Raw genomic sequence first — 17,992 nt, 5'->3', positions numbered from 1 at the left:
ATTACTTGTAAAATAGGTATTAAGGAAGTAATAAGAGGGATTGGTAACATTAAATGTACATCTCTGTACTTTGAAATATTTGGGTTTAACCCTCACTCTGAATTTTCTAAATTTCTAATGGTTGCTTTTTAAAATCTTTGCAAAGTTTTTTTAATCTTAAATACCTGATCTCAAGCTTAGTCTCTTCTGTTCTCAGAAGTACTTTTACACTAGGAAAAGTGTCCCCTAAGGGGTGATACAACTGGCCTAACTCTCTAGTTTCAAGTATTGTGAAACCTCTGTTTAGTCTGCTTAAATTCTCAAGACTACAGATTTCCAGTATAAACTAACTAATTCCAACTCTTCACAGCCCATTTTTCTTTCCATTTGACACCCGGCAAATGCTATTTTATGTAACTGCTTTTGATCGAGATCGAGCAATGCAGAGATTATTAGATACCAATCCAGAAATCAATCAGTCGGATTCTCAGGACAGTAGAGTGGCACCGCGACTGGACAGGAAAAAAGTAAGTGTTATGCCAAAATCCATTTCACAAGGGAGTGAGTAGTAGTTTTCCATGTGGATCAGTCTTCCACAACTTCCAGTGAAGGGAGATCTTAGTGTTTGCTCAAAATGACACAATCTCAGTTGTACTAGTACATATCTCAAGTGGATTTTTGAGAAACGGGCCCATTGTAGGGGTGGTAAACTCCCAAAAGAATGAAGTGTATCCCCACTGAATATCTGCTATTGGGAAGCAGGGGTAGCTGGCACATATTATGTAACTCCTCCCCAACACATTTTGGATGTTTAAGATTTGGAGACATTGCCTGCTTGTGAAATGTAAACTGTGTTGTATAGCAAACATTTTCAACATGTAGATGCCTTGTATAAATGTAAGTAGTTAAGGGTTCTTTATTAGGCTTATTCTTGTTATATTCACCTGATTCAATGTTTTCTATTGATTCTGGAAAAGGCATATAAATAGTACACACCAGAAAAGTATCCAGTGTAATGCATTCTTGTAGAGAGATAACTATGACTCTGACACAGGATATGAGAACTTGATAGCCTTGGATATTTAACTCCCTCCTGAACAGCCACCAGACCCTAGTAGCTTATTGCCTGGACAACAGAGGAAGGAGACAAGATATCAGGAATGTGGCTTACCTGGGTCACACCTTCTTAAATAACATATCTGGGAACTGTCGGCACTAGCTTGTCCTATTAAGGTCGTCCTTCCTTTGTAATCCATTCCACATGGTGGAGGGCTTCTGTCAGCCTCTCAAACCACTAACAGAATCCTAGCCCACTGGTGGGACCCCCACTACCCTTTCCTTGTTCAAGGGTGAAGAGGGTGCTGAGTGGGCAACATGTCACCTGATAATTTCTACTATGATGTCCCAGTCCTAGGGCTGAGACATAAAGTTTTTTTTCTGGTCCAGAGCAAGAATGCTCCCTACTAGTACAATTTCCTACAATTTCAGGACTACCAGTTTGCATTTGACATGAAACAACTTTTAATAATTTTATATAAATAGTTCACCACTGAATACAACTTCTTGCTTTATATAAAATTAATACATGTTTAAAAGCAAATTATTTTATTTAGAATCATAGAACTATAGAGGTGAAAGGGACTTTCAGAGGTCATCTGGTCCAGCCCTGTGTTGTGCTTAAGCAGGAGCAAGTAAACCTAGATCATCCCTGACAGGTGCTTGTCCAACCTGTTTTTTTAAACCTCCTGTGACAGAATCCACAACCTCCCTTGGAACCTTCCTATTCTAGGGCTTAACTACCCTTTATAGTAGGAAATTTTTTTCCGACTCTCTAACCTAAATTTCCCTGGCTGCAGATTAAGCCCATTACTACTTGTCCTATCTTTAGTAGGTGTGGAGAACAATTGATCACTTTTCTCTCTTTTTTTTTTTTTTTTTTTTTTTTTTTAAGAAGAGCCCTGAACAAATTTGAAGACGGTTATCAGGTCTTCTCTTCTTAAGATTAAACATACCCAGTTTTTAATCCTTTGCTCAAATGTCACATTTCCTGAACTTTTCATCATTTTTGTTGCTCTTCTCTGGACTCTCTCATTTTGTCCATCTTTCTTGACATGTGGCTCCCAAAACTGGACACAGGACTCCAGCTGGAGTCCCACCAGTGCTAAGTAGAGTGGGACAGTTACAGCCCATGTCTCACACGTGACAATTTTGTTAATTCACCTCAGAATTGTTTGCCTTTTTTTGCAACTGCATCACATGGACTCTCTCATTTAGTTTGTGATCCCCAGAGCCTTTTCAGCAGTACTACTCCATAGCCAGTTATGCCCCATTTTTGTATTTGTGAATTTGATTTTTATCTTCCTACATGTAGTATCTTTCCAGTGCTGCCAGACTTGTTCTTCAATCTGTCAAGGCCATTTTGAATTCTGTCCATGTTCTCCACAGTTCTAGCAACCCTGCCCACCTTGATGTCATTCTCAGATTTTATAAGCATACTGTACTCCATTATGCAAGTCATCAGTGAAAGTATTAAATAGTGACAGACTCCTGTGGGAATCCACTAGATAAGTCTTCAGTCTGACAGCAAACTACTGATACCTACTTTTTGAATGTTTTTTTTCCCCAGTTTTATACTGGCCTTATCATAATGTAATCTGGACCATATTTCTCTGGTTTCATTATGAAACTATCACATAGGACTGTGCCAAAAGCTTTACTACAATCAAGATACTATGCAAACTTACTCATTCCAAAATTTTGTTTCCTTATTGTTAAACTCCCTTGCTTACTAAGGAATTGAGATTTGCAAAAATTAATTCGATTGCCTAAATGTCTTTAATGTATAGCGCACTGTGAACAGAGAAGAGCTGTTGAAACAGGCAGAATCTGTGATGCAAGATCTAGGCAGTTCGAGAGCTATGTTGGAAATCCAGTATGAGAATGAAGTAAGTAATGGCTATGTGACTACATTAACCCTTTTTAATGAATGTTCATACAAAAGCTGTAATTGCATTAGAATAACTTGGTCAGACTGTCTGTCTTCCATCCTACTACTGGCAGCTAAAAATTCCATCCACTAATGCATAACTACTTCTTCCAAATATGACTGGTTTCTGACTGTCCAAATAGCTAGACGAAACATACTTTTCAACTGCAAATGCACATTAAGGTCAGCAGTTAGAAATGTGTTCACTTTAAAGTTAGAAAAACTTTTACTCTAGCAAACACACGTGCATGTCTCTAGCTTGATCGCTAGGTGACTTAATAAATATTCTGTTTGGTCAGTATCCCTTTTCTATGTATGAATTTTTGCTAGCTCTGCAGGTTTAATAATAGTTTTTGGTTATAGAAAGGCCTTTTCCTGGAAGAAGAAATTGTAATGAATATAACTGTTCTATATTATTGCACAGCTCACACTTAAATTAAAAATGTTCTGAACATTAAAATATTAAAGGAAAAATTACCTTTTCTCTCTGAAGGTTGGCACAGGTTTAGGACCTACACTGGAATTTTATGCACTTGTATCTCAGGAACTACAGAGGGCAGACTTAGGCCTCTGGAGAGGAGAAGAAGTAACTCTATCCAATCCAAAAGGTGATTGTTTTTCTGATTATCAATGTACTTTCAGCTGCTTCAGAAATTGTCTTTTGAGACTTCCAGGTTCTAATGCCTTAAAGTGTAATTCTACCCAAAAAAGTGGTTATCGAAGGTCACTTGTCATGGTTATTGGGCTAGTTAAACTGCTGCCCCTTCTCTGTGATCTGAGTGACCCCCCCCTACTGATATCAGGACTTAGGCCTTTACCTCTCCTAAGGTGGAGCTCTGCAATTTGCGCACTCTGACCAGGACCTTGGTTGCAGCCACCTGGGTCTCAACCGTACCTAAACCAGCAGGCAGAACTGGAGTTGGCACTTGCAAGAAGTGATTTTCTCCCAAAGCCTGTGATAGCATGTATTTGAAGTGAGAAAGAAACAACTTCTAAACAAAGCATGATTTGTTTTGCCCAAAAGGTACACAGCACTTAGAAGTGGATTCAAAATAAGAGACCTGAACATACATTCTGTTACCTAAGATTAATCTCTCTATCCAGAGCTCAAGTGGGTCTTGCGTCTTCCCCATCTGAGTTGAGAGAACCAGCCTACACTCCTTCTAGCCTTCTTTCCTGAGTGTTTGAATCAGACTGCCAGCCTTTTCAACTGACCCATACTGAGGCCTCTCTACCCTCTTCTCCTCCCCCCACTCCTTCTGCCTTGGGCAGCTTTTTAATTGCTAAGGTCTTTTGATCTTTTAGGGTCTCCTTTGATCCCAGGCTTAGCCTTGGGAAGAGTAAAATGTCCTTTCCTGGATGGAGCCAGCTGTGTAACTTCTTCTCCCAGTTGAATGGCCAGCCATAGTTATCTTAACTCCCTTGAATCTGGGTACCTAAGACTATACTTGGCACCTCAGCCCTTTTACACCCTTGTTTGGTAAAGTCTATGCATTCAGGCAGGCAGCAATACACACTTGAACAGGCAAACGGTCTCACATAATATTCATAAGAAATAATAGACATTTTCCCAGTTTGTCTCAGGACCTTCATACTCAAGAGTGGTCATTATCTTAAGACTTTTTGTAAAGTAAATACATTCATGTGTTTAGAAATCTGGATGGAGTGTTTAAACTTTGAGAAAATGAAAAAATAAAAATCTTAGAGATGCTGTCAGGATAATCACTTATTAAAATTTCCTTGTTGTGACTATGAACAGTGAAAATATTAATTCTAAACTTTTGTTCAGCTTTGGCAAATAAAAACAAGTCAATTTCTATTTCAGTATTACAGTATTATTCTGCAGTATTACAAGATTGTTTGATTTGCTAATGCTGCAAGGAATGGTTAAATTTGTAACTGATGGGATGAAATAGAAATATCATGACTTAAATTTTTTAAAACTGACATTTTTAACAACCTAAATTATAGGCCAGAATGACTAGACTCATTGCCTTTAACTCGTATTTAAATGAAAAAGCATTATGTAAGTACTGAACTCGCCCCCCCCCTCCTTTTCTCCCCCCCCCAACAGGAAGCCAAGAAGGCACAAAATATATTCATAATCTCCAAGGCCTGTTTGCACTTCCTTTTGGTAGAACAGCTAAACCAGCTCACATTGCAAAGGTTAAAATGAAGTTCCGTTTTCTGGGAAAACTAATGGCTAAGGCTATCATGGATTTCAGATTGGTAAGAATGAAATTTGATTTTTATCTGAAGTAATATATAACACTAAGTTCTGGTGGTACTGCTCAGAATGAAACATCAAAAGTTAAAGCAATTGAAACCTGATTTTTTTATTTATGTATTTAATTTTTTTTTGCATTAACTATTAATTTTAAAACAATGCTACTTTGGCTTCCAGGTGGACCTTCCCCTTGGCCTTCCTTTTTACAAATGGATGTTACGACAGGAAACTTCCCTCACTTCACACGACTTGTTTAATATCGATCCAGTGGTAGCTAGATCAGTATATCATCTTGAAGATATAGTGAGACAGAAGAAAAGACTTGAACAGGACAAATCACAGGTAGGAAGGGAGGGTAATTTATATGAAGGGGAAAGGCCAACCTTGATTTTTACATATTTCTGGATTTTTGCAAGCCATAGTTGAAATAGAGTGAACATATTTATCTTCTTATAAATACTTAATTGATATATTCTTAATATGCTAATAAAAATCACTACTTTTCTCCGTATTAGTATTCCTCTTAAATCAATTTTGAAGTCAAAGTTGTAAATTTGCTAGCAATGGACAACCAGGTGACCTTTTTGTAAAGGTACCAACAAATCTACATTGGATGATGTAGCATATAGTATGAATTCCTAGTCCTTTATTAGCAAAGAGTGTTTTCACTCAATTGCATATAAGCACAATTATTAACACTGCATCACACTTCTGGTATTTTTAACACTAGTAACAAATCTGGTATTATAGAGAAGGGTTTATTTGGGTAACCGTTGTATGTTGGGCACTGCTCAGCAGCACTATAGACACATCAGGAAGTTTACCTCTCCCCCAGTACAATAAAGACTTCTCACACATGTTGGAGAAAAATTTAATAAATTGAGACAAATATCACATTATGTATTTTGAAGTTAGACTGAGTTTTCTGATTTAGCAGAGTCAGATACATGCACAAATTAAAATACCTGTCCAATACAAGGTCAGAAGTCAGGACTGTATTGAATTCCTTAGTTTTAAAGCAGCCTTGATATTTGAGGCATAACATGATGAGAATTTCTTCACTTTGTTCAAAAAAATTAGATGTGGACAATTTTCTTGAAGCAAAGTGTAAGAAGCTACTTGTACTCAAGAAGAGCTTTGATACCTCACTTCAGTTCCTAAAAGATAGCATACACAGAGTTAGCCAGGCTGTTTTTCAAAATTTTGCCAACTTTACCAGCTCTGCTCAGATGAGGTTTAGAAAACGTAGGGCTAATCTACACTAGAAGCACTATATCGGCGCAGCTGCATCTGGCGACTCCTATTGGCACAATAAATCCTCCTCTGCAAGAGGCAGTAGCTGTGTTGGGGGGAGAAGCTCTCCCACTGACATAGCACTGTCCAAACTGGCACTTAAGTGAGTGTAATTTACAACGCTTGTTGGGATAGCTTATTCTCACCCCTGAGTGACGGAAGTTATACTTAAGTAAATGGTAGTATAGATCTGGCCTTAGTTAAAATGCCTATGCTAGCACTCCATTGGAACTGAGCTAGTGAAGTATTTGTGGGAAATATTTGGCAGAAGAGCCAAGCATAGACCGGTCTTGTCTATGTCTGAAGTTGAAGACTTGCCTCAGTTCTAGCTTTAATGCCATGAAGTGTCTTTCAGTGTTCCCTTTAGTATTTGTTCTGAGCATCTGAGTTTTGGTGCTGTGTATTTTGATAAGTGATAAAGGTTTAGTATTTGCCCTAAACTTCCCATCAAGACTTCAGTCCTACAACTTGAGTCGGTAATTTAATGAGTTATTTTATTTATTTTAACGAAAACCTTCACCAGAAGAATGTGGCTTTACTATGGATTTTTGGGTCTTTCCTCTCACCTTCCTTGTATCCAAAAGATTTGGGACTTTGAAGCCACCCTAAACCCAAATATAAGCAAATACTTGATTTGCTAAACTGCAAGATGTTTCTGGGAGCATGTATTTCAGTGGGACACCAACTTTGTATATTGTCTATGCTAGGGAAACTTTCCAAAACTTTCCCAGTTACTAATAGCAGTTCAGCTCGACTAGTGGCAACAATGTAATATAGATTGGTCGCTGGCTTGTTAAGCATCATATTATCTAGCTCAGCTCAGATTCAGAGGCCAGTGTTCGCTAGGGCTCCCAGTATTAGTATTGGTGCAACTAAGTTTTTGTTAGCAATAGTGTGAAAAATGTTTAAAACTTGACTGTCTTGTATACATTGAAGAGACCTATTCAGTCAAAGGCAGTCTGCATCTCACTTGCAAAAGGGGAGCAATCATCTGAAAAAGCCCAATACCAACCTCCTTGGGGGGGGGGGGGAGATAGAGCCAAAAGGGATAAGTGAGGATAATTAAGGGATGATGGCTGCAGTTGTCATCTTAGTACCTTCAATTTATGAAAATACTAGACTGTTCAAAACAATTTGGGTAGCACTTAGAAGAGTCCTCTTTTAAACAGAAGGCTGGTTATAATCTTAACTATGGGAGGGCTCTACACATCTATCAACAGCAGCATAACAAACTCATAGATGTGCAAAGTGACCTGTTCATCTCAGTGAGAGACTTATCAGATGAAAGAACATCCTGTGGAGATGACTGTAGCCTGAAATAATAGCTCTGAGGTAGGTCTACACAGCAAACAGAAACTGTTGGCTGGCTGTACCAACTGACTCCCGCCAGAGCCCAGCAAGCTGTGGTGCCGTTTCATTGCAATGTAGACTTCCAGGTTCTGGCAGGAGCGGGGCTGTAGGAGACTCACTCTGCAGGTCAGAACCTCATAGATGTGCAGGGCCCCCCAGAGCTTGGTGCACACACAAGGGCAGGAAGCAGCGCTCGGATCCACAGATCCCAGCTCAGATGTGGGGGAAGTAGGGAAGGAGGCTCAGACCTCTCCAGAGCTTGGCTTATCTAAAGGAGGCAGGGAAAGGTTAGAGGGAGGTCAAGAAAGATGTTGATGAGTTAGAAAGGGTTCAGAGAAGAGCCATGTGAATGATGAAAGGATTAGAAAATGTCTTAGTGTTCTGCAGAAGATGATGCTAGATCAGTGGTATCCAACCTTTTTATGCCCAAGATCACTTTTTGAATGTAAGGGTAACCCAGGATCTGTCCTGCCCCAGTCACTCCATCCCTGTTGCTCTCCCTCACCCGGGGTTCACAGTGTGGGAGGAGGCTCTGGGCTGATCCTGGTGCAGAGGGTTGGGGTGCAAGAGGGAGTGAAGGGGGAGGTCAGGGCTCAGGCTTGGGCTACAGGAGAGGCTATGGGGTGCTGGCTCTGGGAGGGGGTTCAGGGCTGGGGGTTGGGGTGCAGCCTCCCGCCAGGCAGCATTTACCTCAAGCAGCTCCCCCCGGTCGGCGGCACAGCATGACTGCCATTACGGCAGGCTCCCTGCCTACCTCAGCCCCACGCCACTCCTGGAAAGGGCCAATGCACCCCTGGGGGGGAGGGGGAGGGTGGTACGTAGCTCTGAACGCTGCCCCTCTCTGCAAGCACCGGCCCCACAGCTCCCATTCTGGGCCAATTGGAGCTGCAGGGGCGGTGGTTAGCAGCAGAAGCAATGTGTGGAGGGAGATCCCGGTCCCTCTCAACCACTGGCCACTTCCAGGAGTGGCATGGGGCTGGGACAGGCAGGTAGCCTATCTAGCAGCAGCCCTGCTGCACAGCCGGAGATCCTCCAGGATCAACCAGTTGATCGCGATCAACCTGTTGGTGACCACTGTGCTAAATGATCATAATGATCCCTTCTGATCTTAGAATCTATGAACCTCTTTAGATTGTGTTGCAGGCATGGGAGGGGAATGTAGGGCTGGCAGGTGCCCCTCTCATCTCCGTGTCCCTCTTCTCTCTCCATGTCTCCCTTCCCCATCAACTGATCTACCCCAACTCTTTTCCCCCTAATAGCACCTACTCTCCCACCCAATCACCCTCCTCTCCCAGCAAGCATTTGCTTGTAATAGCTTCTCTACTTTAATTAAAAAAAAAAAAAAAAAAAAGAGATGCAGCCATATATTTCATGTGGGTGTGCATGCCATGTGCACTAGAGCCAGAAAACTTTGCCTCGCAGTATCGGTAGGGGAGATGTCTGCGGCCATAGCCCCTCCTGTGGCTGTATAAGGGTGGTGCTGCCCCAATCCCCTCAGTTCCTTCTCACCACCTGTGGCTAGAGTTGAAGGTCTCTGTGGTGTCTTCACCTCACGCTTCCATTCTTTTTTTTTTTTTTTCTGGAAACTTTTCTTGTGTATATAGTAGTAGTACCTTAGATTTTGTTAAGTGTTAGTTTATTGTTAGTAGAGTAGCTGGCTGCCTGTGTGATGCTCTTGCCAGGATTCAAGCATTGTCCATCCTGCATAGGGGCCATGGGAGGTGCTTGTTATGTCTTGGCGAGGGCCACATTGGTGAGGTGCTCCATCTGCAAGTTGTTCACAAAGAGGACTCAGGTGGCTAGAGACTTGCAGTTAAAGCACCACCTTGTGGAGCAGGCCATGAGGCCCACTTCAGCACCAAGGACCTCATCTGACTAGTAGTAGCTTTCAGATCTGTCAAGTGATGCCACCCTACACTCTGGTTCTAGCGTTTTTCCCCCAAGAGGAAATGTGGTCTTTTGCCCTCCTCTGACATAGCAAGGAAGAGGACCCAAAAGATAAGATGGGACAATTCTAGGACTTGTGGAAACTCCTCCTTTACCAGGAGGAGTGCTAACCGGCACTATACTCCCTGCAGCACAAATGATGGAGCATGTTGGTCTAGCCGCTCCTAGATACCACATCAAGAGCCGCAGGGGCCTGTACTGTCAACCCTGGTCCTAGCCCATGGATGTCTGAGTCCAGTACCAAAGATGTCAGTAGCAGCACCGACAGTCTCCATGCCAACTGAATACAAGGCAGCATCAGACCTACTTTGCCTCTCAGTCCAGACTCTCCACTGGCTCAGGAGTTCTCTGGTGCTATGGCTTCTGTCAGTTCATTCTCCATTGTGCCCTTGGTGCCTTCTGGCCATGTGCCACTAGGTCCACTGGCACCACATCCCACACCGCCTGGGCCACAAACTATGGAGCTGAGGCCAGGCTTGGCACTGAAGGCCCCCTAGACACTTGTGTATCTTTTGGCACTGTCGTTTTAGCAGTCAAAAAGATAACAATGTTGAGAATTATTAGAACAGGGATAGATAATAAGACAGAAAATATCATCATATTGCTTCTATATATATCCATGGTATGCCCACATCTTGAAAACTGCATGGAGATCTGGTTGCCCCATCTCAAAGATTTATTGGAATTGGACAGAGATGGGCAACAAAAATGATTAGGGGATATGGAACCGCTTCCATATGAAGAGATTAAAGAGATTGGGACTGGTCAGCTTATAAAAGAGATGACCAAGGGGGGAATATAATAGAGGTTTATAAAATCATGACTGGTGTGGAGAAAGTGAATAAGGAAACGTTGTTTACTCTTTCTCATAACACGAGAACAAGGGGACACCAAATTAAATAGGCAGCAGGTTTAAAACAAACAAAAGGAAGCATTTCTTCACACAACACACAGTCAACCTGTGGAGCTCTTTGCCAGAGAATGTTGTGAAGGCCAAGTCTATAACAGGGTTAAAAAAAAAACTAGATAAATTCATGGAGGATAGGTCCATCAATAGCTATTAGCCAGGATGGTCAGGGATGCAACACCATGCTCTGAGTGTCCCTAGCCTCTGTGTGCCAGAAGCTGGGAATGGGTGATGGGATGGATCACTTGATTACCTGTTCTGTTCATTCCCTCTGAACCACCTGGCATTGGCCTCTGTTGGAAGACAGGATACTGGGCTAGATGAACAATTGGTCTGACCCAGTATGGCCGTTCTTATCTACACCTTGCTGCCTTTCAGCCTGTCTTCTGTTCCCTGGGTTTTTACCAAGTATATGGTTGTGGTAACAGCATGTCTCAGGAAGAAGAGAATTAATATCTTCCCATGTCTGGACAATTAGTTACTGAGGAGCAAGTTCAGAGATGAAATGCGCTCTCATGTCCACTTCACACTATTCCTACATGATTGTCTAGGCCTCATCCTAAACAATGGGAAGTCAGCATTGGTTCCAACTGAAAGAATCAAGTTCATTAAGGCCACAATAGACTGAGTTCAACAGCATTTCTACCGACAGAGTGATTCCACGCAGTCTTCAATCTTTGTCTGGAGCTGCAGTCACAACCACAGCCCAAGTGTGCCTCAGGTTGCTAGGCCATATGTCCGTATGCACACCGGCTAACTCCTGCATCCTCTTCAGATGTGGCTGAAGTTGGTCTGTCATCCAAATAGCTATCCCTTGGACATGCTGGTCTGACTCCCCCACCAGTCCTTATAGTGGTGGATAATTCTGGACAATGTATGTCAGGGCATTCCTTTTGCTCAGCTTCCATAGACCAGGACTGTAGTCATAGATGCCTCCTTAATAGGTTGGGGAGTGGATCTGGACTTGCTGAAAGTTCAAGGTCTGTGGTCAGACCGAGAAGCTTTTCTGTGTATCAACCTGAGGAGGAGGAGGAGGCATGATATTCAAAGGCAGTCTGCTTAACAGTAGGAAGTGCTTCTACGGGGCAGGCTATTAGGCTAAGGGGAAATGGTTCTTGGTATGGTTATTAGCCCCGCAAGTTCAACTGACACTGGCTTGTATTCAGGACATCTTGGAGTACTTGTTACCAATTCAGTCTTCTGGCTTTGCACTGGCATGGAGAGTCCACTTATTGGTGATTTTGGCACTTAATCCATCTGTCCATGGAAGTCAGTGTTTTCAAACTCCATGGCAGTGATGTTCTTAAAGGGAATCATTTGTCTCCACCCACCAGTTAAAGAGCCTGTTCCTTTCTGGAATGTTCATTTGAACCTCTGGCAGCTTTTCTGCCTTTTGTGTCAGAAAACTGCCTTCCTTGTGGTGTTTAAGATGTGCAAGGAGAGCATTTGAGTTGTGGGCTTAGAGGCGGAGCCTCCTTACTTAGTCTTTGGAAAATTGCATGTAACCCTGTAGCCATACCCTATTTTTTTTGGTTTGGTTTGGTTTTTTTAAATCGGAAGTAGTTTCCCAGTTTTACTCATTGAACTCCAGAGGAGCAGTGTCATCACACACTCGATGTCATGTGATTGCCTATCTTTTTATCTGAATAGAACTAAATCTTTGTTCTTCACCTCATCTGTTTCATGTGCAGACTGAATGAAGGGTCAAGCACTTCTTGACAGTCAGTCTGTCTCCAGGCAGAAGAATAAAATCCTTGGAGGGAGACCAAGAGAAAGGGAAGGTCACCCTCTTGAGCAGAGAATGAGGAGACTTTTTACCTCCCGGTAAGCTCACCGCTCAGGTTTCTACTTTCTTAAATACGGAGACTCCAGTACCACATAAAAAGACCTTTGGCAAGCAGCCCTGTGCAGAACTGGCATTGATATTGAAATTGGAGCCGCTTCAACAGAAGGATTTTTTTTGAAGCCCAAGGATTCAGTCATTGTCTTTGGTACAGTTCTCCTCTGGCCTCTGTAAAGAGTGCATGATTGCCCCTTGTTACCTTCATCAGTACCACTTGATATGATGAGTCCCAAGGAGCAGTACTCAGATTCTCCAGCACTGTCCAGGTTCCCTTGCTCATGAGGACCTCCAAATATTGGAAGAGCCAGAAGCCCCCCTGCTGAGGAATATAGAGGACGTTCCTGCCAGTAATGACACATCCTCTGGTTCTGCCACATCCTTCCACAAAGATTCGGCTGCTGGTACTGATGTAATTGCCAGTCCCTCTTTGGCCTATGTGACCCCAGTACCAACACTGCTTCTTCATCCACTGGACTTGGATGAGGAGGCTTTCATTGACTCAGTGTCTGTCCACAATTACACCACCTTCCCCTTCCAACCTTCTCCCTCCACTGAAGTGCATCCTGAGTTGGAGAGTCCTAGCACATTACTGACTTGCCAGCTCTGGCAAGGATACTCTTGGGTCCTGCTCCCTTCCCTTATGGCCCAGCACGGTGGGCTCTTTGGAATCTTTGAACTCTGTCTGACAAACAGTTCTACAAGGTGTCCTCATGTAAGAGATCACGCCACACTAGATATTGAGGAGACACCAGCTTTTCACAAACCCTCCTCCTCACCAGATGAAGCTGTTATTCCAGCCCTGACATCCTACACAGATGACTTCAGGGCCTCATGAAAGGAATTGCGGTGGTCTTACAGATACTGTTGTAGAAAATAAAAAAAAACACTTCAGCATTCCTTGTTGGACATCTTACATGCTTCTCCCCAAGAAAGGTTGCCTTTCCTATCGGTGATGCTTTGTCACCAACCCATTACCATATGGCAAACACCGGTCACCATACCTCCCATTTTTTTGTAGGCTGATTTAAAAAGTGCTGTATTACTGCCAACCCTTGGCAGGATCTTTTCTCTCATCCCACTCTTAACTCTCTCGTCATCAGTGCTATCATCAAAGGAAACAGATGGTACCAATCTAGATCTTCTCTTCTGACAAGGAGCTTGCATACCTGGACCGCCTTCACTGAAAAAGCTGTTCCTTTTGTTGCTCTACAATTCCGAGTTGCCAGCTAGCAGGCCTTGATGGCAAAATATAACTTCTTCCAAATTGCTCATTGTATTGACAATCTGAATCTAGACCAGATGGAGATGTTTATGGTTCTAATCACAAAAGGCCAGACAATTGCTAAGGCTTCCCTTCAGTCCTCGCTCAATGCTCTCTTTAGGAACTGCTGTAGTCCTGTATTGAGCATCACGGCTGCAATCCTCGAGCCTTTCCTGGGAAGTATAAAACACTGTGGAAGACCTTTCTTTTGAAGGGCCTAAGCTTTTGAGTGATGCTGTGGATGGCTCTCTCCACTCACTCAGACTCCAGGGCAACCTCGTGACAAAAAGAAAATTACTCCTGGGGTAATTCTGTGCCACTGCGCAGAATTCATGTCTTCTACAGGAAAGCAAAGAAATCTGCAGACAAATAACTTCTGAGGTGAAGCAAAGGAAAGCTGCAGCCGGCGGAGATGTAAATCAGCATAGGGGAGATGGGGACTGGGCATGCATGGGTGGGGAGACATCAATCACCGCTGTGTGGGGACGGGAACTGAGTGAACGAGAGAGACCGTCCCTCTGGCTCGCTATTGTGGCATGCCCAGTGTAAAGGGACAGGGCTTTGGGGTGTTAGGAGGTAGGTGTGAGACATGCTCTGCCTTAAGAGACAGAGCCTAACGTAGCAGCCTGCCTGCTTAGTTGTTCCCGTTCTTGTTAGTGAATTCCCCCAGGAGCATAAAACAGGTGTAAAAGTTTTAAGGCTCCTTTACACTGACAGAGTGGTGTAAAGGAGCTTATAAAAGCTTGTGGTGCTTTTGTGATTAGAACTGGTCTAAATTTTTGGACTAAGATTTTCCTATCAAAATGTGCTTCATGAACTGTTTACTACTGACCTTTCTGGAGATGGTCAGTAGCCAATATAAATTGAGTTTGATACTCCAGCCATCACTTGCTCTTCAGTTGCCTATGATGTAACACTCACCATATGGCTGCATACATTTATTGACTAACTAGAAATAAAGGATCAAACTTGGCTACATTGTCCAGTGGTAAAGGGATTTTCCTCCAGTGTTTCCCAATCCCATTCTCCAACCATTGTATCATAGTTTAAATACATTACCAAAATAATTGAAACTGGTATGATTATATTGCATTATTTTGGCAAATAAAATATTCAGAATCTTGTAGAATTTTAATTTTTTTTAACAAGAATTTCCCTAGGAGTAGAAAATACAGCAAGTCGCAAACAGCTCAGTGGTCTCTTGCAATTCGCTTCCAGACCTCCGTGAGATCAACCAAACCTTCCAGGAGGCCCAGATTTTGTAAGAAGGGTCTGTCTTCCACAGTGACATTGCTGTTGGTGACTTCTTTCAAGTATCTGTTTTGATCGACTGGTCGAGAGTCATGAATTGCCCTGCTTTCTGGATCATATGCTGCACCAACCTGTCCTCCACTCCTGTGGGGACAGTCTTTCCCCTTTACTACCTTTCAGGAGCTCATCACTTCTGACAGATGGATCATAGAGGTGGCTTCACTAGGCTATTCCTTTCAGTTCAGCTCCATCCCTCCCTTCCACCTCTCTCCTTATCCCTTTTTTCAGGGACCCTTCTCATAAAAGCCTTTTAAGACAGGAGGAACAATCTCTTACTCATGGCTTGATTAAACCTGTTCCAGTAAATTTTGTAGGAAAAGACTTCCCCTCAAGTTACTTCCCAGATTGTGGACCTCAGGAATGCCTTTGTCCTCTTCCAACAGTTAAGAACAGTAACATTGCCAGCACTAATACCCTCTTTAGATCCTGGGTACTAGTTCATCTCCCTTGACTTCCAGGATGCATGCTTTCATATTATATATAGCCTTCCCACAGATGCTTCCTATGATTCATCATTGGCAAGGACCACTACCAATTCCAGGTCCCACCCTTCAGCTTTTCAACTGCCCCAATGGTCTTTAAAAAGCTCTTCTCAGATGTTGCAGCCCATCTTCATCAGATGGGAATAATCATATTTTCCCTTCCTGGACAACTGGCTCATCAAGGGTCTCTGTCTGTCTGTCTTTTTTTTTTTCTCAAGGATCAGTCAGCAGTCAGTAAGGCCCGTATCCCCCTACCACTTCTTGGGACTCCATCTCAACATGGTAAAATCTAGAGTCATACCTAGAGAATAGACTTAATCAGAGCCACTTTAGACTCCACTACTGGCAAAGCATGCCTGCCCGCCCATGGACAAGTTTGCTATGTTGTCCAGCCTCATTGCCAGGCTACAACAGCCCACAAACCAGAGTGAGGGCTTGCCTTTAACTTCTGGCCAGCATGGCAGCCTGTATATTTGTAATATTCCTGTCAAAACTACACTTCTGATGTCTTCAAGCCTGGCTCAGGTCTGTCTGCATCCCCAACAAGCACTCTAACTATCCAAGTAGGTGTTACCTCAGACAGTCCTTCACTTCCTCAAGTGGTGGAAAGGATACCCCAAAAGCTGTGTGGGAATTCTACTTTTGTGTCCTTTCCACACAAAGATAATCACCGATGCCTCCCTGTGAGTCTGGGGTGCCCATTTTCAGGACTTCACAGCCCAGGGCAAATGCCTCACTCCCCACTGCCCCTAGGAACCTTTCTCCATAGCAACTTTTTTTTTTTTAACTCAGAACAGTTTGATACACTTACCATCACTTCTTAATCCACATCAGGGCCACTCAGAGTAATGCTAGACAACTGGCTGCTCTCTCTATCTAATCTATTTATCATAAAAATCTCCAAGGAGGAGCAAGATCCCAGTACTAATGCACAGGTGCAATAAAACTGTGGAATTGGTGCATAGTCCACCACATAGTAGTTTATCTACCAAGGCTACAGAACATCATAGTGGACTCCCTAAGCAGGTATTTCTGTCACCATGTAATTCAGCTCCCACTTATGGTTGTATTTCAGAAGGTCTCAGCCAGGTCTCCCTAGAGAACTTTATTTGCACCTGTGTCCAATACGAAGAGCCAACACTTCTGCTTGAGGGGCTGCAATTTGTTGGGAAATGCTCACCTCCAAAACCATTATTGTTCAATGTCTTGAAGTTTAAGCGAGAGATCTGTAGCCATCCTGCTAGCAACATCATGGCCACGACGCACATCGTTCCCAGATCTGGTTTGTCTTGCGGTTGCCTTTGTGCCCTTCAGCTGACCTCTTCACTCAAGAATCAGCTATGTCAGGGCCTGGCTCCTAGGTGGCTCTCTGTAAAATATGATTGCTCTCCAGAGGTCTACACAGTACATTCTGAATAGTAGAAAACCCACCACAAGGAACACTTACCTACAGAAGTGAAGATGTTTTCAAGCCTAGTGTGTGGAACAGTCTGTCTCGAGTCTCTCCTCATGCACATTCTTGATTACCTGCTAAATTTGAAAACTATTGGTTTATTACTGAGCTAAATTAAGGTCCATCTGGCTGCCATTACAGCCTTTCAATTGTCCATTCCTTCCCCCCCACCCCCAATTAAGGGATTTTCAGTCTTTACTCACCTGACTACTGCACAGATTAAGGATCTGTTTAACCTTTTGTCCAAGAACCAACTCCACCATGGGACCTTAAGACATCATTCCTCATAACCATCATCTTGGTCAGAAGGATAGGTAAACTAGAAGCTCCTATGTCTGCTCCATCAGATACGGTATTCTGTTTGATAAGGTGACATTACGTCCCCATCCTTGCTTTCTACCTAAAGTTGCATCCATTTCACATTAAGCAGGATGTTCATTTACTGGTGTCTTGCTCCAAGCCTTGCTTCTCAGAGAGGAAGCCAGTTTTCACACACTTGATATAAGAAGAGCTATTGCCTTTTACCTCAACAGGAATAATCTCTTCAGGGCTTCTCTCAGACTCTCTATTTCCATCATGGAAAGAGCACCCAAAAACCATCTGAGTTTTGGGATGCATCTTGACTTGTAATGATGCCTTAAAGGTACGTCTTCCACCTTTTGGTGACACCATTCCATCAGATTTCCATGCATCTCTGTGGCCTTACTGAAGAGCGTATCTATCTCAGACACTTGCAAAGCTGCTAGCTGGTTTTTGGTGTACACATTTTCCCAGCTATCATGCATGCTTCTAGAGCAGATGCAGCCTTTGTTGAGGTTGTTCTATGATTTGGGCTGAATCTACCTTCTGAGTACCCTCCTTCATAATTGGGGTACTGCTTGGGAATCTCTGAACAGGGAGCACACATAGGGACAATATTTTGAATGAGAGGTTACTTTGTACAGTAATGAGTT

General features: G+C 43.0%; 1 protein-coding gene across 6 annotated transcripts in view; it reads left to right on the top strand.

Moving 5' to 3' along the window:
* TRIP12 (thyroid hormone receptor interactor 12) overlaps positions 1-17,992 on the top strand; it is a 165,618-nt gene that overhangs the window by 127,300 nt on the left and 20,326 nt on the right. For all 6 annotated transcript variants that reach the window (XM_045031305.1, XM_045031304.1, XM_045031303.1 and 3 more), the window contains 5 exons: positions 350-506; positions 2,826-2,924; positions 3,459-3,573; positions 5,040-5,194; positions 5,370-5,534. In XM_045031305.1, the coding sequence (XP_044887240.1) occupies positions 350-506; positions 2,826-2,924; positions 3,459-3,573; positions 5,040-5,194; positions 5,370-5,534 (691 nt within the window). The remainder of the gene's footprint in view (positions 1-349; positions 507-2,825; positions 2,925-3,458; positions 3,574-5,039; positions 5,195-5,369; positions 5,535-17,992) is intronic.

Source organism: Mauremys mutica, chromosome 9, assembly GCF_020497125.1.
Source record: "Mauremys mutica isolate MM-2020 ecotype Southern chromosome 9, ASM2049712v1, whole genome shotgun sequence".
Lineage (NCBI taxonomy): Eukaryota > Metazoa > Chordata > Testudines > Geoemydidae > Mauremys > Mauremys mutica.
The sequence above is the reverse complement of the archived record's forward strand: the minus strand, read 5'-3'. Positions and strand labels throughout refer to the sequence as shown.